This window comes from Panthera uncia, chromosome D4 (assembly GCF_023721935.1).
Source record: "Panthera uncia isolate 11264 chromosome D4, Puncia_PCG_1.0, whole genome shotgun sequence".
Lineage (NCBI taxonomy): Eukaryota > Metazoa > Chordata > Mammalia > Carnivora > Felidae > Panthera > Panthera uncia.
In genome coordinates, this window is record NC_064807.1 from 84882727 (window position 1) to 84907495 (window position 24769).

At 55.0% G+C, this 24769-nt stretch overlaps 3 protein-coding genes across 15 annotated transcripts in view; 2 read left to right on the forward strand and 1 right to left on the reverse strand.

Annotated features, from left to right (window-relative positions):
* SET (SET nuclear proto-oncogene) overlaps window positions 1–3713 on the forward strand; it is a 9233-nt gene extending 5520 nt beyond the window's left edge. The window contains exons 2-7 of the mRNA XM_049631281.1: window positions 319–485; window positions 844–947; window positions 1052–1165; window positions 1782–1952; window positions 2066–2212; window positions 2828–3713. Coding sequence (XP_049487238.1) covers window positions 319–485; window positions 844–947; window positions 1052–1165; window positions 1782–1952; window positions 2066–2212; window positions 2828–2851 — 727 coding nt within the window. The 3' untranslated portion in view covers window positions 2852–3713. The remainder of the gene's footprint in view (window positions 1–318; window positions 486–843; window positions 948–1051; window positions 1166–1781; window positions 1953–2065; window positions 2213–2827) is intronic.
* A 3442-nt stretch (window positions 3714–7155) lies between these two features.
* PKN3 (protein kinase N3) lies at window positions 7156–18346 on the forward strand. 11 transcript variants are annotated; one of them, XM_049629958.1, is made up of 22 exons: window positions 7156–7768; window positions 10367–10601; window positions 10807–10952; window positions 11444–11555; window positions 11628–11755; window positions 11964–12147; window positions 12834–12980; window positions 13068–13177; window positions 13284–13427; window positions 13847–13922; window positions 14009–14177; window positions 14361–14463; window positions 14571–14638; window positions 14953–15016; window positions 15168–15259; window positions 15595–15771; window positions 16513–16575; window positions 16682–16758; window positions 17197–17339; window positions 17428–17535; window positions 17692–17772; window positions 17868–18346. In XM_049629958.1, exons 1-22 carry the CDS (start codon window positions 7745–7747, stop codon window positions 18078–18080), a joined length of 2664 nt encoding a protein of 887 aa, XP_049485915.1. In that variant the 5' UTR covers window positions 7156–7744; the 3' UTR covers window positions 18081–18346. The 11 variants fall into 11 exon arrangements, with proteins under 11 accessions (XP_049485915.1, XP_049485923.1, XP_049485872.1 ...); XM_049629966.1 differs by having other exon boundaries at window positions 17692–17728; XM_049629939.1 differs by lacking the exon at window positions 7156–7768 and adding an exon at window positions 10091–10252 and having other exon boundaries at window positions 14313–14463.
* ZDHHC12 (zinc finger DHHC-type palmitoyltransferase 12) lies at window positions 18286–21641 on the reverse strand. 3 transcript variants are annotated; one of them, XM_049629977.1, is made up of 5 exons: window positions 21485–21635; window positions 19885–20021; window positions 19451–19528; window positions 19123–19289; window positions 18286–19017 (listed from the first exon to the last, which is right to left on the reverse strand). In XM_049629977.1, the coding sequence occupies exons 1-5, from the start codon at window positions 21582–21584 to the stop codon at window positions 18591–18593; spliced, it is 909 nt and encodes a 302-aa protein (XP_049485934.1). In that variant the 5' UTR covers window positions 21585–21635; the 3' UTR covers window positions 18286–18590. The 3 variants fall into 3 exon arrangements, with proteins under 3 accessions (XP_049485934.1, XP_049485932.1, XP_049485935.1); XM_049629975.1 differs by having other exon boundaries at window positions 18286–18953; window positions 21485–21632; XM_049629978.1 differs by having other exon boundaries at window positions 18641–18931; window positions 21485–21641.
* Between the last annotated feature and the right edge of the window lie 3128 nt (window positions 21642–24769).

A 24769-nucleotide genomic window follows, 5' to 3' on the forward strand; every position in this document is an offset into this window, starting at 1 on the left:
TTTTTTTTTTTTTTTTTTTTTTGTAAACTTAATCTGCCTGAGGGAAACAATTGAAGTTAGCGTGGTCGTGGTGATAGAGTTGGCAACTTAAATATACAATGTTACCAGAATGCTCAGTTGGGCTACTTTAGGAACTGTCAACTGTTGAGTGTGTGTTGGTGAAGTAGCTCAATTTGTCATCTTAGTTTTGACGTCTTTCACTCCAAAAATCTAGGTGTTCTGGTTATTATGAGTAAGTACTTTGTACTGTTCTAAAGCTAAAAAGTAAATATTCTGTAGTTTCAGCAGTTTTTGTATTTGTCAAATACCATAATTGTCAACGTGGTTTTTCATTTGCTTCAGACTTAATGAACAAGCCAGTGAGGAGATTTTGAAAGTAGAACAGAAATATAACAAACTCCGCCAACCATTTTTTCAGAAGAGGTCGGAATTGATCGCCAAAATCCCAAATTTTTGGGTAACAACATTTGTCAACCATCCACAAGGTATGTTGTGGCAGAGCACTATTGCAGGGTATGGGATATCCATTCATTAAAGAGTGGGGGGACTTTGCTTGAGAACTTAGTCCGACATGTTCGTTACATGCAGAGATTAAAACACTCGGGAGGCTTGCATTTAATGCTTTCTCTATTTAGAAGAGACTATATTCTAACTTGAGATTCCCTTTAATTATTTGGTAAAAGATAGTGACAGCCCTGACACTGAGCCATCTGGTTTGCAATTAATGGGTTTATGAAATCAAAGATAATCACTAAATTTGGAAAAATTTAAAAGGCATCACTTGAATTGTTTGTTAATAATTGTCTGTTTAATATCCATTTGACCTATAATTTGCTGGTCCAGTGTCTGCACTGCTTGGGGAGGAGGATGAAGAGGCTCTGCATTATTTGACAAGAGTTGAAGTGACAGAATTTGAAGATATTAAATCAGGTTACAGAATAGATTTTGTAAGTATCAATAAGTGATCTTGTTTGCCACTGTGGAAATTAATTTAAGCTTTGGTTAGAAGAGCTGTTTGTATTGATTTCCAATTCTCAATTCTTTATTGTAGTATTTTGATGAAAACCCTTACTTCGAAAATAAAGTTCTCTCCAAAGAATTTCATCTGAATGAGAGTGGTGATCCATCTTCAAAGTCCACTGAAATCAAATGGAAATCTGGAAAGGTATTTGAGGAATGTTGGGCAAAAGTATCATTTTGTGTATTTTGGTTTAGTTGAACCTCTTACCAATACTTGTTGCTTTGGTAATGTGTTAAGTGCAAACCCTTAAGATGTAAAAAAAAAAAAGAAAAACAAAAACAAAAACAAAAAATCCTCCAAATACAATAGCTTGGAGCTGTCAGATTGTGTTGAGTTTTTCAAGAAACAGGCTAAATTTCTTTGATTTCTACGTGGGTTACTAAGCTTTTCAAATGGCTTGGTACTTGCCAGATTGCATTTATATCTACATTTATGTAGTGAGCCCATTTTCAATTATACTGTGTTATGGGTAGTGGTTGTCAAAGTGGAACTAATTTTGTATGTAAAGTAGTGAAATTTAGATGGCCCCTTTATAGGAGAAGCTTTTTGTATAAATTTGACAAGTCTTTGCAGACCTAGAATTTTAGGACTTTGTTTTTATCTGCTGTACGTTTTATAATTTCTTTTAGATGACAAGTATAGATGACATACTAGTGTGATTTCCCCCCCCCACCCCCGCTTTTGTGTTAAAATCTTAAGTCATAGGGAAATTTAAGTGTTGTGGAGAACCTATGTCAGAAGTTCTTCTGTCTTCATTTAGGATTTGACGAAACGTTCAAGTCAAACGCAGAATAAAGCCAGCAGGAAGAGACAGCATGAGGAACCAGAGAGCTTTTTCACCTGGTTTACTGACCATTCTGATGCGGGTGCAGATGAGTTAGGAGAGGTCATCAAAGATGATATTTGGCCAAATCCTTTACAGTACTACTTGGTGAGTTGAGAATGTTTTTTTTAATTCAAGGTTGTACCTGTCTCATTTGTTGGAAAATGAGTTCCTAAGGTAGTTTGTTTTTTGTTTTTGTTTTTGTTTTTTCATTTTTGAAGGTTCCTGATATGGATGATGAAGAAGGGGAAGGAGAAGAAGATGATGATGATGATGAAGAAGAAGAAGGATTGGAAGATATTGATGAAGAAGGAGATGAGGATGAAGGTGAAGAAGATGAAGATGATGATGAGGGGGAGGAAGGAGAGGTAAAAAAGAATTTGGTTAAGTCCAAAGAAGACCAATCTTGAAAGAACTTACCCTGTTACTTGTGGGTTGTATATATTGTGTAATAGAGGCGTGGCCAGCTGTGGGAGGATTTGTAGGTGAGATGAGCTAGTTTTTCGAGATGGAAGAAAGTTTTAATCAAGTCCTTATATCAGTGATTTTTAACTGTAACTAGTTCTGCTTTTGTGCTTCGTACTCTTTTCTGCCCTTCCCCTAACTAGTACTTAATGAAAGCGATATGGGTAGTGCAGCTGGTCAGATTCTGAGAAATCTAAATAGCAGATTTGCATGTTTTGGACAAACAGTAAAATCCTTCTAGTCAGATCGAAATAGATTGTTTCTTGGTTTGTTTTACTCGGTGTGAAAGAGGTCAGATTTTGGTTAGCGCTGAAAAGTTAACTAATTTATGTGAAACAGCATCACTGGGTTGTTCAATTGAGATTTGATACAGACCGATTTGTGGCTTCGTTCGTAAAATGACACGTCCCCGTAGTGCATCTGTGTGTTCTATGGAAGTCCATGAGTGTCCGTACGAATGATGGGGAATGACCTTAGAATTAACCCTGGAGATTAACTGCCCACTTTCTTTCTTACAGGAGGATGAAGGAGAAGACGACTGATGGATTCCAACCTTCCTTTTTTAATTTTCTCCAGTCCCTGGGAGCAACTTGCAGTCTTTTTTTTTTTTTTTCCCCCTCCTCTTGTGCTCATTCGCCCTGTTTTTTGAAGTCTCTTTTCTCTCCCTTTATACCATGGTTCTCAACTTATTTTGGGGGGAAATACCTTGAGCAGAATACAGTGGGAAAAGAATCTCTACCCCTTTCTGTTCCAAATTCATTTTTATCCCTTCCTGTCTCAACAAAAACTTTATGGAATCAACACCACCGTGCTCTGTGGGAAAAAAGAAAAACCTTCTGCTCCCTTAGCTCTGCTGGAAGCTGGAGGGTGCTAGGCCCCTGTGTAGTAGTGCATAGAATTCTAGCTTTTTTCCTCCTTTCTCTGTATATTGGGCTCAGAGATTACACTGTGTCTCTATGTGAATATGGACAGTTAGCATTTACCAACATGTATCTGTCTACTTTCTCTTGTTTAAAAAAAAGAAAAAAAAACTTAAAAAAATGGGGTTATAGAAGGTCAGCAAAGGGTGGGTTTGAGATGTTTGGGTGGGTTAAGTGGGCATTTTGACAACATGGCTTCTCCTTTGGCATGTTTAATTGTGATGTTTAACGGACATCCTGGCAGTTGAAGATGACACTTTTAAAATAAAATTCTCTCCTAATGATGATTTGAGCCCTGCCACTCGATGGGAGAATCAGCAGAACCTGTAGGATCTTATCTGGAATTGACATTCTCTTGTAATTTTGTTCCTGTTTATTTTTAAATTTTCTTTTTGTTTCACTGGAAAGGAAAGATGCTCAGTTTTAAACGTTAAAAGTGTACAAGTTGCTTTGTTACAATAAAACTAAATGTGTACACAAAGGATTTTGATGCTTTTCTCTCAGAACAGGTGTATTTAATTAGGATTTTCCAAGTTTGACTTGTGTAACGTATTGTCAAACTTTGTCACCCTGACTCCGTATTTTTTGATACGCACTTTGCAGGGTGACCTCAGGGCTTGTGTGGACTGAGAAAGGGATTTGAATCAATGTATTAATGTCTCCAAATCCGGGAACCATCATGGGTACGATTTGCCGTCAGTTTCTGAAATTCTCCACCTCAGTCGGGGTACCAGATTGCCCAGAAGTCCGTTACGATTATGTTGTGCCCTTGATTTGTATCTCGAATTGGCATTTTTAAAAACGGGCCTTTATTTACCTGGATATAATTCTAGTGCCTGCCACCACTGTCAGACAGACCTGGTGCTCTAATGCCGAATTACACACAGGGCAGTTGCTGGCGTGCCTTCATTGGCACCATGAAACGTGGCTGAGAAGACAGACTCTCAGACAAGAAGTCCGTACTGGTGGTAAACTCAGGAGTACTTTTGTCTCAAAGTACTAGCTATTTAGCATGTAGCTCTCAAGCGAGACCTGTCTGTGTGAATCTGGGTGAGAATGACGGGCTCGGCTCTGCTAAATGCCGTTGTGCATAGAATAACATTTTGGGAAGCTACCTAATGCATAAGCTTTTTAATGCTGTAAATTATAGTAGCTAAAATTAAATGCCACTTAACTTTTTCAGAGATGAATTCATGGACAGCCTGGTCAAATTCAAAGCTTTTTGATGTATAAAACTTTATAAATGGAACTATTCCATCGATAGGCAAAGTGTAATGAAAACCTGTCTAGATGGATAGTATGTAATTTCTGCACAGGTCATGTTTAGTAATTACATCACTGTATACCGGTCAGGAATCTTGCTCCAATAAAGGAACATAAAGATTTTTTTTGACTGGGGTCATTCTCCTTGTTTTGTAGAGAAATGTTACTTGCTTTTGGATTCAGATGATAAGCTAGTTTTTCTGTGTGGTTTGTGTTCATAGTGACTGGGGAAGGGGGTAAACTCTTCATATCCTGCAGCAGTATAGCCGAAGTGACATCTATACGAAAGGGTATGTATAAAGGTCACGGGAAAAGAACTTCTTTGGGATGTAGTCAGTTCGTGAAGGGATTGAGTATTTTTCATGTCAAAGTCAAAACATTTAAAGGGCTCTTTGCTGAGGGGGAAATATAGTTGCTTGAATGAATTGCTCATTCAGTAGGCCTGTAATTATTGTTTCACAGAGTTACATCTTTAGGAAAACTGACTTACGGGCTGCTGAGTAGGGCTGTCCGGTTATAGGTCCCTTTAGTCAGACTATAGAATGTTCTTTTGTTTTGGGGAATGTGGTTAAAAAAAAGTCAGCCCTTAAAACATAAAAGTCCTCCCAACTATTGCGATCACCTTTTAATTGCCCTGTGCCTGCAAAGGGCGTGAGGGGAATGCTAGGCTGGGAGAAAGGAAAGTGGCAACGTTAATGTCCTGGAAAGTGGCTACAGTGTAGCAGGTGTGCTTTGGGCCTGACTGCAAAAGGAGCTCTGGGCTGGCCCTCAGGCAAGTGTGTGTTGTAAAGTGCCGGATGAATGGCTTAAAGCTCCTTTGCTACAAGGACATTTCAAAGGAAAGGGGTAAATAAATGGTGGCTGTTGAGGTAGTTTCTCTGGGAAGGGGACTCCCTCTTCCAGACTTCAAAGCTGTGCCAAACTCTGTTTATGAGGGAATAGCTACATGAACTGGGGCATGGAGGGTAGTAGCTGGTAATAGATGTTTACATTTCATTTCAAACCTAACGGAATCTTCTATTTTAGACCCTCCCTCCAGTTGGTAGATCGTTTCTCCCTCGATGTCCTGATTTCTCAAAGACTTAACTGTTCTCTGACCTCTGTGACCTGCCCCTACAGTTTCGCCCAGCTCAGGCTCCAGGATGTAGGGTTTAAATGGTCCATAAGCCTGCCTGTCTTGTCGGGCTGACATCTGCTAAAGCCTGTTTCACTTGTGTTAGCTCTCTGGCTGCTAAATTTAAGTTGCAGATTTTTGACTTGATGGATTTGGGGGGCCTTTTGGGCTTCAGAGAATTCTTAGTCACTGGTGTTTCTAGATTAATTTTCGGTAATCTTTATTATCATTACTGTTTCATAATGGTTGGTTTCATGGTTTCACTTGGCCCCAGAAACATGGGTTTGGTTTTTCTGCCTTTTCTGTTAGGTTTTACTATGAACTCTTTCTGGCTTATGCAAGAATGGAATCCTGTTGCAAAGGGTAAAGACTTTTCAAGATTTCCTGAAGATCAGGACAAGTTCTCAGGAGTCAGATGAAGAGCCATTCCAATTCTTTAAAGAGGACATCTCAATCATTTTTGAAAAGTCTATTCCCTCCCCCAGCCCCCACCCCAGCAGTGACCGTTTCCTCCTGAATGTGTGACTGTGTTCATGAAGACTTATAAGTTGAGTTTTTAACAGGTCGGAGGGGAAGAGGGTTGCAGCTTTGTGATTAGAATAGTGGAGGGTATGTGCCAAGCTGATTAGTTGGTGACGTTGTGTACTCATACTACCGAAGAAAGGCGAGTCTAAAATGTAGATGGATTGATGTTTGCAGTACGGGGAAGGAAAAAAGAAATGTGTAGAAAGGACAAAAAAATTTAATGTGCCCTGCTAGGAAGTGTTTTTGTTCCTTTTGGGGTTTTTTTTTTTTGTTTGTTTGTTTTTTGTTTTTTTTTTCAGTTTTAACAGCCAATTAGCTGGAGAGGTGTTTGCACCATTCGCCATCCACTGGATGTTGAATGTGAAGGGAACATCAGTTTTCCAAGGGGCTACTGTTTCATAAATTACACTATCACTCTGGCATAGGATGCAGCTCTCTGGTCCGATTCCTCCATCAGCCTGGAGGTTCCTTGTGGGTTTGCCCAGCCTGGGGTTCCTGGATCCTGCTACCTCTGAACTCCTTTCCCTTATTGACCAGTGAGCCAGTGAAACAGCGAACTTGGGGAATCCTTTCTGAGTTCTTCCACAAAATTCCACTTTCTGGGCTGTAGGAGTAGACAAATGATTCTCAAGATGGGAGATAGACACTCTCCTGAAAATAGAAGGCACCTATTCCAAGTCGGCAAATCACCCACCTTCAATATTTGCCCCCTACTCACTTGCAGCCCCTTGGACCAGGCTCCTTTCAGTGAAGTCTTGGCACAGTGCTAGTTGGCACAGGATACTAGGATTCCTTACACAGGAATGGCAAGCCATTCCCAGGGCAGTTAGTGCCCACTGGTTGGCTTTCCTGAAGTCATGGCTATTTCCTGGGGTTTCATTGTGTCTCCTGTTTAGATGGGTTCTTTAGGACAAGGGAAGAACGGTGGCTCTGGCTGAAACAGAAAACTCCACTCTGGCTGAGCAGCGGTGGCCTGAGAGATGTTTGGTTTATTCATCTGTCATTTGTAATTTGGCAAGCTTTGGATGAGGCTTTACGTTCTTATAGTGACTCTAGATAAGGCCAAGCCTCCGTGGGGGCCACAGGCTGGGGACTAGCCCATTTTACACCAATGATCTGAGACGAAGAGAAAGTTAGGGGCGGGAACCCGGTGGTGGCGGGGCTCCGAGGAAGGGGGCTGACCCAGCCGGGAGCGGGCGGGACGCCCTGGCGGCGTCCCGCGGCCGGCAGGCGGCGCTATCGTCCCCCCCGGCCGGCCCTTAAGGCAGCTAGAGAGCCCCGGCCCGAGAAATGTCCCTCCTGCCCTTCTACCGCGGGACGGGGGTCGGCGGCCTCAAAAGGGGCGCGGGGCCCCAAAGCCCGCGGAACGCCGCAGCCGGCGAGGCGCGGGGGCCTGCGGTTGAGTGGGGTCCCCGGCGCCGGCCCCTCGCGGCCGAGAGGCGGCGCTGCTCCCAGGTCCCGCGAGGGCCAGCGGACCTCGGGAGGGGGCGCCCGATCCCGCGGCTCCGGCTCCGCTTCCCGGGAAGTTTCAAGTTTGAAAGTCCCGGCGGAGGGGCCGGGGCTTCCGGAACCGCAGTGGTCGAGAGGAGGGGCGGAGCGGCCCGAGCGGAGCCATGGAGGAGGGGGCGCCGCGGCAGGTGAACGGCGCCCGGAGAGGCCGGGCTGCGGGCGCGGGCCAAGGGGGTCGGGGAGTCTCATTTACGCCGCGGGCGCCGCGAGCTCCGGTCGCGTCCCCTAGATCCGACCCCCACCCCCTCCCGGCTCCCTTCCCAGCCCCTGCCCCGGGCTTCGCTAACCTCGCGGGGCAGACCTGAGCATGGGGGGTGGGGGGGGCGCGGGGGGAGTCGTTCGTGCCCCCTGGAAACGTCCCCAAATTACCCCCAAGTGACTCAGAGCCTCTAGTCAGGCCATCGCATGAGCACGTCTGAATCCGCAGTCAGGGCCACCGGCATGGGCCCTAAAGTTTCCCCCAATCCGTTCTTCCAGGCAGGACTGTTAAGACCGGTGGGAATCTGCCTGGAAAGCAAAGGGGACCGTGGGGGGCAGCTTGGGACAGGTCCTGGCGGGGAGAGGAACGTGCGTGCAGGGAGAGGAAGGCCCGGGAAGGGCCAATCTCTGCGCACTTGTGGGGGTCCTTCCCAGATCACAAAGTCATGTGGGGATTGGGCACATGGAGATGGGGGACCTGGCCCAGCACCTGGGCGGGAACCTCCGGGTACACAGAGGGTTCTAGTCCAAATGGCGAGGGGGGCGGGGTTCCTGCCAGCGCTGGAGATACGTGCTGGTGGACACAGCGGCCAAAGCTGTGTGCTTGTCTGTCACTGAGGAGGGAGGGGTTCAGGTCTACCCAGAGCAAATGGGGTGGGGTCATTGCATCTGTGTAGAAGATAGGGTCCCAGCTGTAGAGCAGAAAGGGGGAGGCGTGTGTGCACATGGCAGGATTCCAGCCCAGAGCAGACAGGACCAGGGGGTACACCCAAAGGCAAAATGTCCTCCACCAGACGCCTGGAGTGCCCCCACCCCAACGGCGGGAACAACCTTAGGCACTGCGTCTGTCCCCTCCCACCCCCTTCCTCCGGAGGTTCCCCCCCCTCCTGTTCCAGCAGTGACTTGTACACATTTTCCGATTTCCTGTGAACCTCCGCCCAGCAACGGCAGCTGGGTGACTCAGGACCCCGGTGGCCGGGCCCCCTGCTCCATGGGATCTTTGTTTGCTCAGGCCTTTGGCTCTGGCCCTCTGGCCTAGGGCCCTCAGAGGATTTCCTGAGCCCCGCCCCTGCCCTCTGACAGCCAGGCCAGAGGGCCAGCAGAGACCTGGGGTGGGGGGGCTCCCTGAGGCTGGGGTAGCACCCCTCACACTGGCCTCAGGAGATGGAGAGCCGAGAGGTAAGGTGGAGGTCCATGGGGGGTGGAGGGCATCGTGGGTTACCCTGGGCTGAGGTCAGCTTTGGCGCTGGTTGGTTTGAAATGGCCTCTGAGAAGATTTTCCTATTCCTTGCTCCAACCTGGCAGTAGCTGAGCTGGGAGTGGCCCCCAGAGACCTCCTCAGCCTCTCTCTGTGCCTCCGCTTTGCTACCTGAGGGAACATCCCTGGCCCCTACTCAGGCCTCTGGCTGCCCTCTCTATGTGACCTTGGGTAATTCCCTAGCCTCTTCTCTGGCCCCAAATCTTAGCTGGGATCGCAACCTCAGAGCAGTCTGATTAAGTGTGGCCGGTGGGGAGAGGCTGGCATCTCCCTCTCGGTGTTGTGACCTTGGGCAAGTTACTTAACCTGTGTCCCAGCTTCCTCATCTGGGGCTGGTAACATGGGGATAGTAACCGCATCTTCCTCGTGGGATTGTTATGAGGACTGACGGATTCATGTACGCAAAGCTCTGAGAACAGACCCTGGCACCCAGTAGCACCCTGTGCCTTCGCCTCTTGAACAACACAGGGGGGGTCGGGGGTGCCGACCGCCCAGGCAGTTGAAAATTTGCATGTAACTTTTGACTCCCCCCAAACCTAACTAATAATAGCCTTACGGATGCCGTCAGCAGTTGACTAACGCATATTTTGTACGTTATGTGTATCATTATATGGTATCCTTAACGATAAAGTAAGCTAGAGGAAAGGAAACGTTACTAAGAAAATCGTAAGGAAGAGACGATACGTGCATTTATAGTCCTGTAAACAAAGTTGGTTTTACAGTTGAAAACAATTTGCTTATAGGATCACCTGGTCAGTTAAGTGTCCGGGTCTTGATTTTGGCCCAGGTCATGATCTCACGGTTCTGTGAGTTCAAGCCCTGCCCTGGGCTTTCCATGCTGGGCTTTTCGTGCTGACAGCAAGAAGCCTGCTTGGGATTCTCTCTCTTGCCCCACCCCACCCCCCTTCTCTCTCTGCCCCTCCCCTGCTCATGCTCTCTATTCTCTCTCAAAATAAATAAACTTAAAAAAAACAAAGGACAGGAAATGATTTGCTTATAAGTGGACCCTTGCAGTTCAAACCTGTGTTGTTCAAGAGTCCACTGCAAACATTGAACAATTTTCCGCTCTCCCTTCTCCCTAATGGGAGGGGACAGGAGCGGGGACAGGCTGCGTAGCCCTAGGGTTTCCATCTGGCCCAGGAGTACTAGCTGTAAGGTCAGAGATGCCCCGGGGGGCCACCCTGGGCGCCGAGCACACCTTCCTCTCTGTCTGTGGAGACCCGAGGTCGCTGGCGGGGACTGAGGGCATTACCTCTCTGCCGTTCCACAGTCTGGGGCCGACCAGCAGCCCCCAGAGGATGAGAAAGAGGTGATCCGCCGGGCCATCCAGAAGGAGCTGAAGATCAAGGAGGGTGTTGAGAACCTGCGGAGGGTGGCCACGGACCGCCGCCACTTGGGCCACGTACAGCAGCTGCTGCGGGCCTCCAACCGCCGCCTGGAGCAGTTGCACGGGGAGCTGAGGGCGCTGCACGCGCGCATCCTGCTGCCCGGGCCCGGCCTGGCCGGTGAGTGACGAGTCCGAGCAGACCCTGGGGGACAGGAGGCGCCGGGCCAACCCAGCTTCTCCACCTTGGCCCTGACCGCTCTCAGAGCCTCCTCGGTGTCCCCTGCGACAAGAAGGGAGCTGGGGGTCGGGGGAGAGAGCAAGGTCATGGGGTAGGGTTCTCTCGGCTCGGGGTAAGGGGTTCGTGTGTCCCACGCTATGCACAGGACCCGCCACCGCGGGACCCCAGCCACCTGCAGAGCAGCCAAGGGCTCGGCACCTGGAGGCTCTACAGAGGCAGCTTCAGGTGGAGCTGAAGGTGAAGCAGGGGGCGGAGAACATGACGCACACATACGCCAGTGGCACGCCCAAGGTGAGGCTCCTGGGGTCTGATGGGGAGAGACTGGGCTCTCAGCCCCTCTCAGCTCCCAGCCCCCATCCTGATGGAGAATGCAACCAAGCCAGTGACCCCACGAGGCAGAGACGGTCTTAAGCCTTAGTCTGACGGGGGAGGCACAGCCCCAGATCCCAGCTTGGTGGGGCAGGCACGGCTCGAACCCCTAATCTAACAGACAAGGCACAACTCGGTCTAATGGGAAGTCCTAGCCCAGTCGAGTAGGGAAGGCCCACCCCCCGTCCCAGCTCCCAGGACGATGTGTGGAGCTCAGCTCTGACATGGTGTGGGAAGCTTGACCCCAGCCCTTGTCTCATGTGAAGGGGGAGGCCCTGCCCTAGATCTAGGCTAACAGGGGGCCCTTGGCTTTAGCACCTGGCCTACCAAGGGAGGCTTGGCTTCAACCTTGGTCTGACCGGGGAAGCTCTGGGCTAGCCCCGGTCCGATGGGCATGTGGCGCGACCCCACAGGAGAGGAAGCTCCTGGCAGCTGCCCAGCAGATGCTGCGGGACAGCCAGCTGAAGGTGGCCCTGCTGCGAATGAAGATTAGCAGCCTGGAAGCCAGTGGGTCCCCTGAACCAGGTGAGGCTTTGAGAAGCGGGGCCGGGCAGGGCCGGGCAGGGCGGGGCCTGGGGGCTGACCGCCTCCTCCCAGGTCCCGAGCTGCTGGCAGAGGAGCTAAGGCATCGACTACGCATTGAGGCCGCTGTGGCCGAGGGCGCCAAGAACGTGGTGAAGCTGCTGGGTAGCCGGCGGACACAAGACCGGAAGGCGCTGGCTGAGGTCAGGCCGTGGTCCCCTCCCATCGCTGCCCCTCTCTGAGCGTCTGTCTCCACACCACGGTCCACCAGGGCGGGAGGCACCCGCGGACGGCCTGTGCGGGGTGGCGGTGAGGAAACGAGGCACATTCTGTCTAGACCTCATTGCGGGGAGGGTGTGTGGGTCTCCAGTGGTCACGGGCCTGTCCTCCCCTGCCTGATCTCCTCTGTAGGCTCAGGCCCAGCTCCAGGAGTCCTCCCAGAAACTGGATCTCCTGCGGCTGGCCTTGGAGCAGCTGCTGGAGGGATTGCCTCCTGCCCACCCTCTGCGCGGCAGACTGGCCCGGGAGCTGCGGACTGCTGTGTCTGGGAACCCCCAGCCTTCAGGGGTGCTCGTGAAGCCCACCGCCGTGACAGGTAGCCGGGAGTCAGTCCCTCCCACTTCAGGGCTCTGTGCCTTTCTTCCAAAGAGCACCCTGAACCACAGATGGGAGGACTTCGGAGAAGAGTTTCGATCCCGGTCCCACCACCCCCTAGCTACGTGAGCTTGGGCGGCTGACTTCCCCTCCCTGGACGCTTAGTGTTATCCCTCTGTAACATGGGGGTGATAACGGCACCTCCTTCATGGGGTTGCTGTGAAAATTCAGTGAGTTGTTGCACGTGAGGCGCTAGGCGCAAGGCCGGCCCAGTGGGCACACCATTGGCGAAGCCATTATTCAAGGGACTAGCCGTGACAGTGTGTCAAGTGCCAGGGTTAGGGGCGCTCACAGCCCCGGTCCTGGGCAGTTTGGACTCCTAGAACGTTCTTTCGTATCCCTGAGCTGGATCTGTCTCCCGGTAGTGGTGGCTGAATTGTAATCAACAAACAATCTAAGCGTGTTGACTTTGGAAACCCTGAACTTCCCACCTGGGACACAGTACGGTGGCTTCTAGAGAGGCCAGCACCTTGCCGCTCAGCTGGTTCAGGCTCCTGGTGAAACACCCCAGCCTAATGCGGGCAAGGTCTGGGTTCAGCCATCTTCGGGAGAAGGTAGCTTTCTTGGGGCCCCAGGGGACCCGGATGTAGCAGGGGTTTGACAGTGTGTCCCCCACACTCCCCGCAGGGACGCTGGAGGTCCGTCTCCTGGGCTGTGAGCAGCTGCTGACAGCCGTGCCCGGACGCTCCCCGGCGGCTGTGCTGGCCGGGAGCCCCTCGCAGGGCTGGCTTCGGGCTCGGGCCAAGCAGCAGCGTGGCGGAGGAGAGCTGGCCAGTGAGTAGTGAGCCGCGGGGCGCTGGGGGCAGCGATGCACCTCTCTCTACTCCTCGCCTGCCCTGAGCTCCCTCTCTGGCCCTGCAGGTGAGGTGCTGGCTGTGCTGAAGGTGGACAATCGTGTCGTGGGCCAGACCGGCTGGGGGCCAGTGACCAAGCAGTCCTGGGACCAGACCTTTATTGTCCCCCTGGAGCGGGTGAGGCTGGCCCTGGTGCGGGCAGGGGTGACCTTAGGCCACGGAGCGGAAGGCTGGCCGGGTAGGGACGTGTGCCCCACTCCTCAACCTGGCCTCCCCGACGCAGGCCCGGGAGCTGGAGATTGGGGTGCACTGGCGGGACTGGAGGCAGCTGTGTGGCGTGGCCTTCCTGCGGCTGGAGGACTTCCTGGACAACGCTTGTCACCAGCTGTCCCTCAGTCTGGTGCCCCAGGGGCTGCTCTTTGCCCAGGTGCTCCCTACCCTGTCCCCTGACGACACGGGCCCTGGTTCCATCTGAGCTAGAAGGGCCTTCGAGACTATTTGATTCATCCACACATAGGAGTAGAAATTGAGGCCTGGAGGGAGGAGGTCTCCAAGAATTAAGGATTCCCAGCCCCTCTCCGAGGAGCGCGTGGGAGTCTAGAGGCTGCATCCTGGTCCTGACTTGCCTAGCCTCAGGCATGGCCCTGGACAAGTGTCTCTCTTCTCTGGGCCTCAGTTTCCCCACTGGTACCAATGTGGACATTGAATCCATCCCTCTGGGCCCCTCTGGCTCTCGCATCATTGACGCTGAGGGCTTAGGCTGGGATCTCGGAGGCCGGGGAGGTACCCTGGTGACAGATGGGGTGGGAGGGGACTGGTCTCCAGCCCTGCCCTCTGCCCACACAGGTGACCTTCTGTGACCCTGTCATTGAGAGGAGGCCCCGGCTGCAGAGGCAGAAACGCATTTTCTCTAAACGCAGAGGTGTGGACGGGAGAGGGCTGTGCAATTAGGGGGTAGGGCAGGGGCCCTTGGGGGGCCGTGGTACTGAGCCCCGCCTTTTGTCCCAGGTCAGGACTTTTTGAGGGCTTCCCAGATGAATCTCAACATGGCAGCCTGGGGGCGCTTGGTCATGAACTTGCTGCCCCCCTGCAGCTCCCCAAGCACGATCAGCCCCCCCAGAGCCTGCCCCCAGACCCCAGCCACGCCCCGGGGAGCTGCCAACCCTGCCTCGCCCAGGTGAGGAGCCCCCTCGCCGTGGCTGCCTGCTTCTCTGCCACGTCTGCCTCTCTTCAGGTGCAGCTGGTGTCTTTCTGTTCCCGCTGACCCTCTGTCTGTCTGTCTCTTGGCATTGCTGTGTGTCCGTCCCCACAGCTCTTCCGTCTGCCTGTGCCCTGCCAGGTGTCTGCTTTCTCCACATAGTGATTTCCCACCCAAGAAGAGCCCCTTGGAAGAAGAGGTGAGGCCCCCGCCCAAGCCCCCACGTCTCTACCTGCCCCGGGAGCCAACCCCCGAGGAGATACCGGTGAGGGGATGCTGGCAGTCCTGGGGGCTGCTGGGGTGGGGATGGCAGGGCTGGAGGGAAACAGGGAAGGAAGCCCTGCTCTGCTCTGAGCCCCTCTACCTTCATAGCGCACCAAACGCCCCCACATGGAGCCCAGGACTCGACTCGGGCCACCGCTTCCAGCCTCAGCCACCAGGTACCCCCGTCAGGCTCACTTATGTGCTTGCGACATCTGTCTGCTCACTTGGGTGTTCGTGTGTCCATTCACACATCACCCGATGCTCCTTGCTCTCTGTTCCTACTCACTAAACCCGTGTTATTGAGCTCTAGCTGCATTCTGGAACTCTAGGAAGCCACTGTCCCTGAATCCCCCCACCCCCACCCCAGCCCCTAGGCTTTCCAGTCTTATTGGTGGGGACAGCCCCGGACCGGCCCTGGAGGGTTAGGAGCACCTATTCATGGAGGCCCAGCTCTTATCCCAGGGGGACTCCTGTGCCCTCTCTCTTGCAGGAAACCCCCCCGCCTTCAGGACTTCCGTTGCTTGGCCGTGCTGGGCCGGGGACACTTCGGGAAGGTAGTGGGCTGACGAGGGTGCTATGGAAGGGGGTGAGCAGGCCCCAGCACCTTGGCTGGGGGGGATGCTGTGATCCATGGGGCAGTGGGCGGGAGCAGCAAAGGCGCCCCTGTGCTGTCCACCTGGAGCCCAAGCTGTCTCTGGTTCCCAGGTCCTCCTGGTCCAGTTCAAGGGGACGGGGAAATACTACGCCATCAAAGCGCTGAAGAAGCAGGAGGTGCTGAGCCGGGACGAGATGGAGAGGTGTGTAGTCGGGACAGTGGGCACCTAGCCCTGCAGGGGACCCCGGATGGCCGGCCTGGGCTAGTGGCACCAGAAGGCAGCTGAGTGCTCCAGGGGCTTTGAAGAGGTGACCCGCTGGGGCCAGTCCTGAGTTCTCTTTTGAGCACCTGCGGTTGTTAACTGTATGCTCTTGGGCAGGTCCGCTCTTCTCTCTGCCCGATACGCAGAAACCATCATTCTACCTGCCTGGCATTTTCACTGAAGACCCAGAGAAGCCAAGGGTGTTGTGCGGGTGGCAGGACGCAGCCAGCAGTGGCTTCTCTTCCCTCTAACACCCACCCCCCGGCCCTCCGCAGCCTGTACTGCGAGAAACGCATCCTGGAGGCTGTGGGCCGCACAGGGCACCCCTTCCTGCTGTCCCTCCTCGCCTGCTTCCAGACCTCCAGCCACGCCTGCTTCGTGACAGAGTTTGCGCCCGGTGGTGACCTCATGATGCAGATCCATGAGGACGTCTTCCCTGAGCCCCAGGCCCGGTGGGTTCCCATCCCTCTTGTCTGCCTCTTCCATTGAGCCTTCCCTGGTTCCCTATGCCCTCTCCCTTCATCCTGCTTCCCCCGGGATACCCATCATACCCATCAGCAGAAGAGTGTGGAGTCAGGGAGGCCTTGGCTCAGATCCTTGGTTATCAACTGTCTTATCAGCTCCCATAGCACTGTGACCTTGGGCCTCAGTTTATGTAGCTGTGAATGGGGCTAATAATAACTCTTCCATAGGCTTGTGGAGTGGATGCACATAATGTGTATTAAATTGCTGGGCACAGGAACCAGTGAAGAGTAAGTGACTGGCAGCCGGAGTTCTTTCTTGCCCACCAGAACGCAGGCTCTGGAGTCTTAAGTCTGCCACGAGCTGTGTGACCCCCAGGTGCATCACTTACCTGGAGTCTCAGATCCTCATTTGAAAAATAGACATGATGACTATCGACAGCAGGTGGCTGGGAGGATGTAGGAGGGTAAGGCATCAGAACACGTGGCATCCTTCCTGGCACCATCGAAGAGCCCAGGAAGGGTAGGCTGTCAGTGGGCAACAACCTTGGGGCCACTGTCCAGAGAAACACCCATTCTCCCTACCCGCTACCCCTGGCATCAGGCTCTAGTCTGAGCTGACTAGAGCTGGGACATCCAGGGATGCCCAGGCCGTGGCCATCCTGGGGCCTCCCTGCCCTGTCCACCCCCCCCGCCATCCTGACCCTGAACTACCCCCTACACCACCCATAGGTTCTACCTGGCCTGTGTGGTCCTCGGGTTACAGTTCTTACACGAGAAGAAAATCATTTACAGGTAACTTGGCCCGGGGGTGCTGGGGGTGGGGGTAGGTGAAGGAGCAGAGGCTGCCCTCCTCCTGTGATACTCCCGGGCCCCTTTGATCTGTCCCCCTCACCCTCAGGGACCTTAAGTTGGACAACCTTCTGCTGGACGCCCAGGGTTTCCTGAAGATCGCGGACTTCGGGCTGTGTAAGGAAGGTGGGTGCCTCCTGTCCAGGATCCCATGTCCTCCAGCCTTGCTTGCCCAGCTCAGGCCAGCAGGGTAGTGGGCAAGTGGCCTTCACCTCTCACCCCAGCCTGCATTCCAGGGACCAGCTGGACACACTGGTTCTTCCTTCCCAGCCCTAGAGACCCTTAAAGAGCCCCAGCGCACCCTTAGCCAGGGGAGAGCGTGTACTCAGGATGGGAGAGGGCATCGGGTTCTCCCTTCTTTGTGAGCTTGGCAAAGGCTCTGCTTCCTCCCGTGAGATGGCGTAAAAAAAAAAAAAAAAACTGTCCTCACCTCCAAGAGCTCGGGGCAGGGCTTGGCTTGACCTTCGGTGCCTGAGGTTGTAAGAGTTGGCTGTTGATTCTTACAACTGAAGTTATATGGATGAGACACGTCGGGCTGGCATCAGTGTGGATGCTGGTTTGCAGGGATCGGCTTTGGGGACCGGACAAGCACCTTCTGCGGCACCCCGGAGTTCCTCGCCCCGGAAGTGCTGACCCAGGAGGCCTACACACGGGCTGTGGACTGGTGGGGGTTGGGTGTGCTGCTCTATGAGATGCTGGTGGGCGAGGTGAGCACCGGACCCCGGCTGCCGGGGCCTCTAGGTTGGGGCAGGGTGGAGGTGGCTCATGCAGCCTGCTGAGCCCCCTTCCCCATAGTGTCCATTCCCCGGGGACACTGAGGAGGAGGTATTTGACTGCATCGTCAATGCGGACGCCCCGTATCCCCGCTTTCTGTCGGTGCAAGGGCTTGAACTCATTCAGAAGGTAATCACTGCAGGGCTGGGCTGGGCTGGGCTGAACGGCTGCCCCGTCACCACCCACTCTCACGGGGCCTCTGTGGTCCAGCTCACTTGGGATGCCTGGGCAGGCGGGCAGTGCCTGGGTGTGATGCCCTCCGTGAACCCCCGTCCTCTTACCCAGCTCCTCCAGAAGTGCCCGGAGCAGCGCCTCGGGGCGGGTGAGCGGGATGCTGAGGAGATCAAGACCCAGCCTTTCTTCAGGGTGAGTGTTCCCGGGTGCCTGGCACAGTGGGAGGTGTCGCCTGGCCACGCGGGCCGCTGTTCCGTTGTCTCAGGCAGCTCTGTCCTCGCCCCCAGACCACCGACTGGCAGGCCCTGCTCGCCCGCACCGTCCAGCCCCCCTTCCTGCCCACCCTCCGTGGCCCTACGGACCTGCGTTACTTCGAGGGCGAGTTTACGGGGCTGCCGCCGGCCCTGACCCCACCTGACCCCCGTAGCCCCCTGACGGCCCGCCAGCAGGCTGCCTTCCGGGACTTCGACTTTGTGTCAGAGGGATTCCTGGGGCCCTGACGGCCTCTCTGGTGTGTCTGTCCCGTCTGCCCAGCCGTCTGCCCCGGAGGCCCAGGCCTTGCCAGGTATCGGTGGGCACTGGGCCTCGAAGTGGCAGCTGCAGAGCTGCTGTGGGGGGCTTTGCTCAGTCACTGGGCAGGGTCCCCTCTCCTCCCGCCCCCGCCTCCTGGGAGGCCTGGACCAGAAAGGGCGGCACAGCAAGGAGGAGTTTGGTTTGGTTTTTTAATATTTGATTTGCTTTACGGATGATTAAACTTATAAAACTGTGCAATGGAGGCATCCTGGCTTTGGGGGGATGGGGTGGGGGGGGTCTCGGAAGCCCAGGCTGCTTGTGCCCGAGCCCCCCACGGGTCCTCTGCCTCCTCTCCTTCCTTCAGAGGGCAGGACTGCCTATTGTGGCAGGAGCTCTGCCATTTCAGCTCTGCTCTGAGGCCTGGGAGGAGCGGGGGGGAGTGAAGAACCCCAGGCCCTCCGAATGCCGACCCCAGCTGGGGGCAGCCCCTCTGGTTTTCAGGCACAAGATGGTGGCCTTGCCTCCGGCAACCCTACACCGCCTGGCTGCTGCCCTCCTCCCCCTCCTCCTCCCCCTCGGCCCACAGGGTCTCCCAGGACCCTGAGGGCCATCCGCAGAAGTGGGCCAGGTTGCGGGTCAGGCCGCGGTCGAAGGGGTTGCCCGGGCGCTGGCGGAGGTAGGCGATGCGGTGCGAGGAGATGAACTCCCAGGTGGTGGTGTTGCTGGCCACCAGGTAGAGGTGCGAGGCGAGGAGCAGGCCCGCCACCAAAGAGAAGAGAGAGAGCAGCAGGAAGGTGGCCAACAGCAGCCCGCTGGACCGCAGCCAGAGCCCCCAGGGCTGGAAGAAATGGAGGCCAGACCTGCAGGGCAGGAACAGAGATGGAGACCAAGGCCGGGGGAGGGCGGGGGTGCCCCGGGGAGCCCCTCCGGGCAGGCCGTTTGGGGGAAGGCCCGAGGCCCCTGAAGGGGCACCGTGTAGGGGCACGCTGCCCGCCCTCCCCCCATGCCCAGGCCGGCCGTGGAACCCACCATGCCAGGTACAGGCCCCACAGAAGCACCACCAGCTGCAGCGCCAGGTAGGCCACGAAGAGCGGGTGGTTGCGCTCCCCCACGCAGTTCTCCATCCAGGGGCAGTGGTGGTCGTAGCGGCGGACGCAGCGACGGCACTCACGGCAGTGCCGGGCCCGCAGGGGCTGCTGTGGGCACAAAGGGAGGCGGGCTCAGTGCCAGCTCCCCTCTGGGCCCACGACTGAGGGGAGTGATGAGGCCACAGAGGGGGTGGGGGGGAGGGAGGCAGGAGGTCAAGGAGTCTCAGCCTTGCCCCTGCGCCCTCCCGTAGAGGTCCCTGGTCACCCACCAGCACCAGGCAGTATCTGCAGCGCCGAAGGGGGACGGCTTGAGGAACCATGGCTGTCTGCTCCTCCTTGACCTCCTCCTGCAAATGGGGGACAGGGTATTAGGTTGGGAGGGAGAGGGAACTGGTGGGCGTTTCCCTGGGGGGCTAGCTTAGCCCTGGGTATGCACGCGGGGCCCATCCCCAGTGTAATGGAGGCGGTAGGGTGGGACAGAGTGCCCTGGCCCGAGTGAAGCTGTGACCTCTGTCACAGTTGTTTCGCTGGGCCTTGGTGGTTTCCTCATTGGAGGATGGGGGTTGCAGGGCTGCTAAGAGGATTCATGGAGGTGCCCCAGGAAAGCCCTCTGCATAGATCCTGGCATGAGACTGTTACAGGGGCCTTGGGTATCCTATTGGTGGGAGGAAGGGTTCTGGCTCCCAGGGGCCCCCCTGGTTACCTGCGGCTGGGGCTGGACATTCACATAGCCCGGGTCCATGAGCGACACGGCCAGGTAGAGCAGCAGGGAACCCAGCACGAGGAGCAGGAAGGTAAGGGGCAGGAGAAGCTCCCCCTGCTCTTCCCACTGCCGCAGTGCTGGAGAGGCCGGAGAAGGAGAGTGAGGCCGGGGCCGGAGCTGAACAGGAGGCCATGTGTAGGGGTGTATCTGGAGGTGGGGAGTATGTCCCTGGCTGAGCAAAGGCCTGGAGATGGGGTGTAATGAGTGGTCAAGTGTGGCCACTGCATAGAGTACAGGAGGGAGAAGTTTGGGCCCAGCACTCCCTCCCCCCCCACCCCCACCAAAAAAAAAAAGTTCATTTGCATTCTATCTGTAGGACAGTAGGGAACCATGGAAGGTTATAGGGTCAGATCTGTTTCTGAAAACCCTCCTGCTGCTGGAGGAAAGATGGATAGGGGAGCAGGGGGAGGCCTGGGGGCAGAGCCTATCCAGGAGGGAGAGGAGGGTAGCCAGACAAGGGCACTGGCAGGAGGAGTGGAGACAAAGGGCTGGATAGATAAGGGGTAAGGGAGTGAAGGGGCCAGACTTGACTGGATGTAGGGGAGAGGGAAGAGGGATCCCTGACTTTGGCTCCATGATAGGGAGAGACCAGCTAGGTTTGATATGCCCATGAGATAGAGACAGAGGAGGGCAGGGCCAGGAAGGGTCCAACTCATAGAAGTAAATGAAGATTCAGGGGTGGGAGGCAGGGGGAGGTGAAGAGGGAGGGGCGTTTAGATAACAGTGTGGACAGCTCTGGTGTCCCTTGGTTGTGAAAAGGAGCAGAGAAGGAAAGCAGGGTTGCAGGGCGGGGTGGGGCGGGTCCTTTCTGATGAGGAGACTGAGCAGGTGTTTAGGCTGAAGGGTGAAAGCGGTAGAGGAGACTTAAGAAGGTCTTGGGAGGAAAGTGACGACACCCACAGCCCAGGAGTTGAGGCTGGAGCACGGAGGGAGGAGCGGGGCTTCCCAGAGTGGCAGTGAGGGTGAGAAATTGGGCCGGAGGCAGCCTGCCAGGTAAGGAGGGGAAGGATGTTAGTGGGGGTGGGTCAGTGAGGTGGACGAGGACTACAGGGCAAGAACTGAGGGTGGGGAAATGCGGGACAGGCCGCCCCCCTCTGTGTTCTCTTGTCCTGGAAGGTGGGGAGCCTGGACTTGGGCAGCTAGTGGCCACGGGGATGGGCGGGATGCCAGTTCTTGATCTACTTGATCCTCGGAATCTTACGGAGGGACGTTATCCTGGGAAGGACCGGGTGGGTCTCGGGATCAGGGGAGATGGGGGCTCAAGTCCGTCGCGGGATCTGGTGGGCACCGGTTGGGTCCTGGGATAGACAGGGCATCTGGCAGGGATCAGGAAGATGCTGGGATTAATTAGGGATCAACTGGGTATTAGGCAGAAAGCAGGTGGCTCTTGGAATGACAGATGGAGAAGAGGCTCAGGAGCTGGCGGAAGTCGGGTGAATCCCAGGATTTCTGGGGCTTCAGCAGGGAACCCAGTGAGACCCAAACGTCTGGGGAATCACGCGGGATAGGGTGGGGCGGGGTCGCGCGGGGTCCGGCTCACCGGTATCGTGCAGGAAGAGCACCAGCGTGATCCCCCAGGTCAGCACAGTATGCCCGCTCCGCACCAGGACCCCAGGGCTGAGGAGCGACCAGGGAGCCATCTCCTCCGCCCGGGGCCCCACCCGGAAGAAGCGCCGGGAGGGGCGGGCCCTTTGAGGGAGAGAGGCCGCGGCTACTCGCGGATTGGTGACTCCTGGAGGCGGGCGGAGCCTGGTTGGGTCGGGGAGGCTGCCTATTGGATAGCAGCTGCGGCCGAGGAGGCCCTCGAGCCAACAGGTGCCTGAAGAGGTTGAGGGCGGGGCCGGCGCGCGCGCAGCTGGTAACTCCCCCAACCCCAGCCCCCACCAGCCAGGTAACTTTCGAAAGCGGAGGAGCAGGCGCGAGCCCTGACCCCGCCCCTTCAGGCTCTCACTCCGCCCGCCCCTAACTCGTGGCCTCGCGCATGCGTGCAGCCCCCGGGGTGCCTCTGCTCAAGGTGTTCGGTGCGACTTCAGGTTGCAGGATTGTGCCGGTTTCGAAGACATGACTGAGTTCTCTAGAGGGGCAGGACTAGCCCTAGGTTGCTCTGGTGACACCCTTACCTCCTTGCTATTCATTTTTAGATATTGCAAATGGGGGCGCCTGCTGGCTCAGTGGGTTAAGCCTCTGACTCCCACTCAGGTCATGGTATCACGTTGTGGGTTCCAGCCCCACGTGGGGCTGTGTGCTGACAGCTCAGAGCCTGGAGCCTGCTTTGGCTTCTGTCTCTCTCTCTCTCTCTCTCTCTGCCCCTGCCCTGCTTGTGCTCGCTGTCTCTCAAGAATAAATAAACCTTAAAAAAAAAAAAAAAAAAGATATTGCAAATGGGACGAGAGCAAAGCGGTCATCCGTGGTGCAGATCCTGGGTAGAAGGGGCGAAGTGGAGTCAAAAATACCAGCACAGAGGTAGTGTGAACTCGGGCAAGTTACCGAGCCACTCTGAGCTGTTTTCTGTCTGTATAGTGGGGATTGACAGTAGCACCCCCCTGCTAAGGTGGTTGGGAGGATTAAATAATGCAAGTAAAGTGTCTAGCACTGACCTCTCCCCTGCTATAAGCCAACACCTCGCCCTGCCAGAAGGACTTGCCCAACTGGAGGCTTCAGGCTCTTCTCAGAGGAAACCTCATCAGCATTCACTGTTCACACGCCTTCAACTGGGTCCCCAGGGCATTCCCCGTGCTGCCCTGCCTTTTCCACCCACGCCTCTCATGGATACCAACATCCACCTTCTTTCTCCAACAGATCCTACGCAGTATGCTCTTCTGACATCTGCTGTTTTGTCAGCTCGGCACCCCTTTTTCTGTTGGGGAACTGACTCTTCCCCATTCCACGTGGTTCTGGAGAAACTGTGTCCCACACTCCACAGGTTGATAGGAGACGTGGGCCTGTGACTGGAGGGCCCAACTTGGTTCCCTATCTTAATGTCCCCAGTGATTGGTGCTAGGTGGCAGACATGTGACTCAGCAGGGCCAATCAGGATCATTCTATGAGAGTACTGTATAAATGCTGAGAAATGGGCATTCTTCTGGATCTCAGGCTTAAAGAATAGGCTATAAGGGCAGCTGGCAGCTGTCTTTACACTATGTGGAGACAGACTGTGGCAGGAGAATGAAGCCACCTTATAGAGACATAGAGATAAGCAGTAACGAAAGAGGGAGTGAGAGACATCTTAGCAACATTGACTGGACCCTCAGATCCAGCTGTTCCTGAAGCTGAGATGAACTCTAGGTCCCCAGTTGCATCAGTCAGTGAATTCCCTCCCACCTTTGACTAGCCTGGGTAGGTATTTGAGTCGTGTGACTTTCACGTGTAAGTCAATCTTGGTTACTGCAACGGGTGAGTTAGTGTGCTGAGTGGAAACAAATAATCCTGAAGCTTCCAGGAGTCAGGCCCTGTGCTGGTGTCAGAGACAGACAAAGTCGGACACTGAAGTGGTAAGGACAGATTTTATCAGTAATATGTTATTGCTGTGCGAACTGAATGCGGCTCTGAACGCCCAGGTGACTGGGTGTTTTAAAGGGAGCCTGAGGGAGTGGAGAGAGGGAACAGCAGTGGCTTGAACAGATTGGGGGAAGTGAAAAATTACAAAGGGTTGCTCAGTGTAAATGCTGATTAGGCCAGCTGTGTGTGCTAGCTGGCAATAATTGAAGTTCGGTGCCTGTCCTCCCACACGGACCAGGAAACGGGGGCCTGATCCTTCCTGAGCATTACCCTTTGAAGGCCAAACATTCCTTTGAAGGAATGGCTTTCAGGTCTCCTGAGTTGTAGATGATACAAATACATTTCAAAGGAACAGAAGGATTCGCAACCGTAGGCCCTTTTTAGTAAATGCTCTAAGATGGGGTGTGTGGGGGGCTAAAACAAGGGGGGCCGGGGTCATCTTAGGGCTGCGGCCTTGAGCTATCAGAAACTATGTTAGCTCTCCTGTCCCTGCAGCACTGTTGTCCTGCTAACTCCAGTCTCCCCAGGGCCCCCCTCCACTCCTACCAGCCCACAAGGGGCGCCCTCTCTGCTCCCTGCTCCCCGCAAGCCGGGGCATAATCTCACACATAACATTGTCTCTACAATCAGACGCAACCACCCTGGGCAGGGGCCCTGTTGGGCTGTTGCCAGCTGTACCCCAGTGTCAGTCGGCACGGGGGCATGGAGAGAACGCAGAGGAGGCAGGAACTTCAGCCCGATCTGCCACCTGTCCCCAGGCTGCAGCTGACAGGGCCTCCAGGCCGGGCACACAGATCGACCCGATGTACCCTCCCTGTCGCAGGTCCCTTCGCTAGGCCCAGGGCCCAGACTGGCCACAGCCCCTCTCCGGACCCCATCCCTTCTGCAAAAACGACACTCTGCTCTTCTCCACTTTGCACAAAAATGTATTTCTGTGACATCCCAAAGTACAGACATTTACTCAGGCCCCAGGTGGTAAAGCAATGCAATGTGAGCTCTGCCCAGGGTCTGGCTCAGGCCATGTGAGCATGGAGGGAGGGGCAGATGTGGCCTGTTTGCCAAGCTGGGGGAGCGCGGGGCGGCCGGCCCCTTCCCAGGGCTGGCAGGGACAGACTTCAGGGGAGGCCGGTGCCTCTCCTGGGGGCTGCTCATCCAGCCTGTCCTGCCTGGAGGCAGAAATGCTAGAAGAATCCAAAAACAGGCCCAGGGAAGGAGGAAGGAAGAAAGGTCATCCCCGAAGGGAAGCCTGCAGAGTCGGCCCTGCTCCCCCAGCGCCTTGTTCTGGAAGGGCATCCTTACCACCGCCTGTCTCACGAGAAGCAATTCG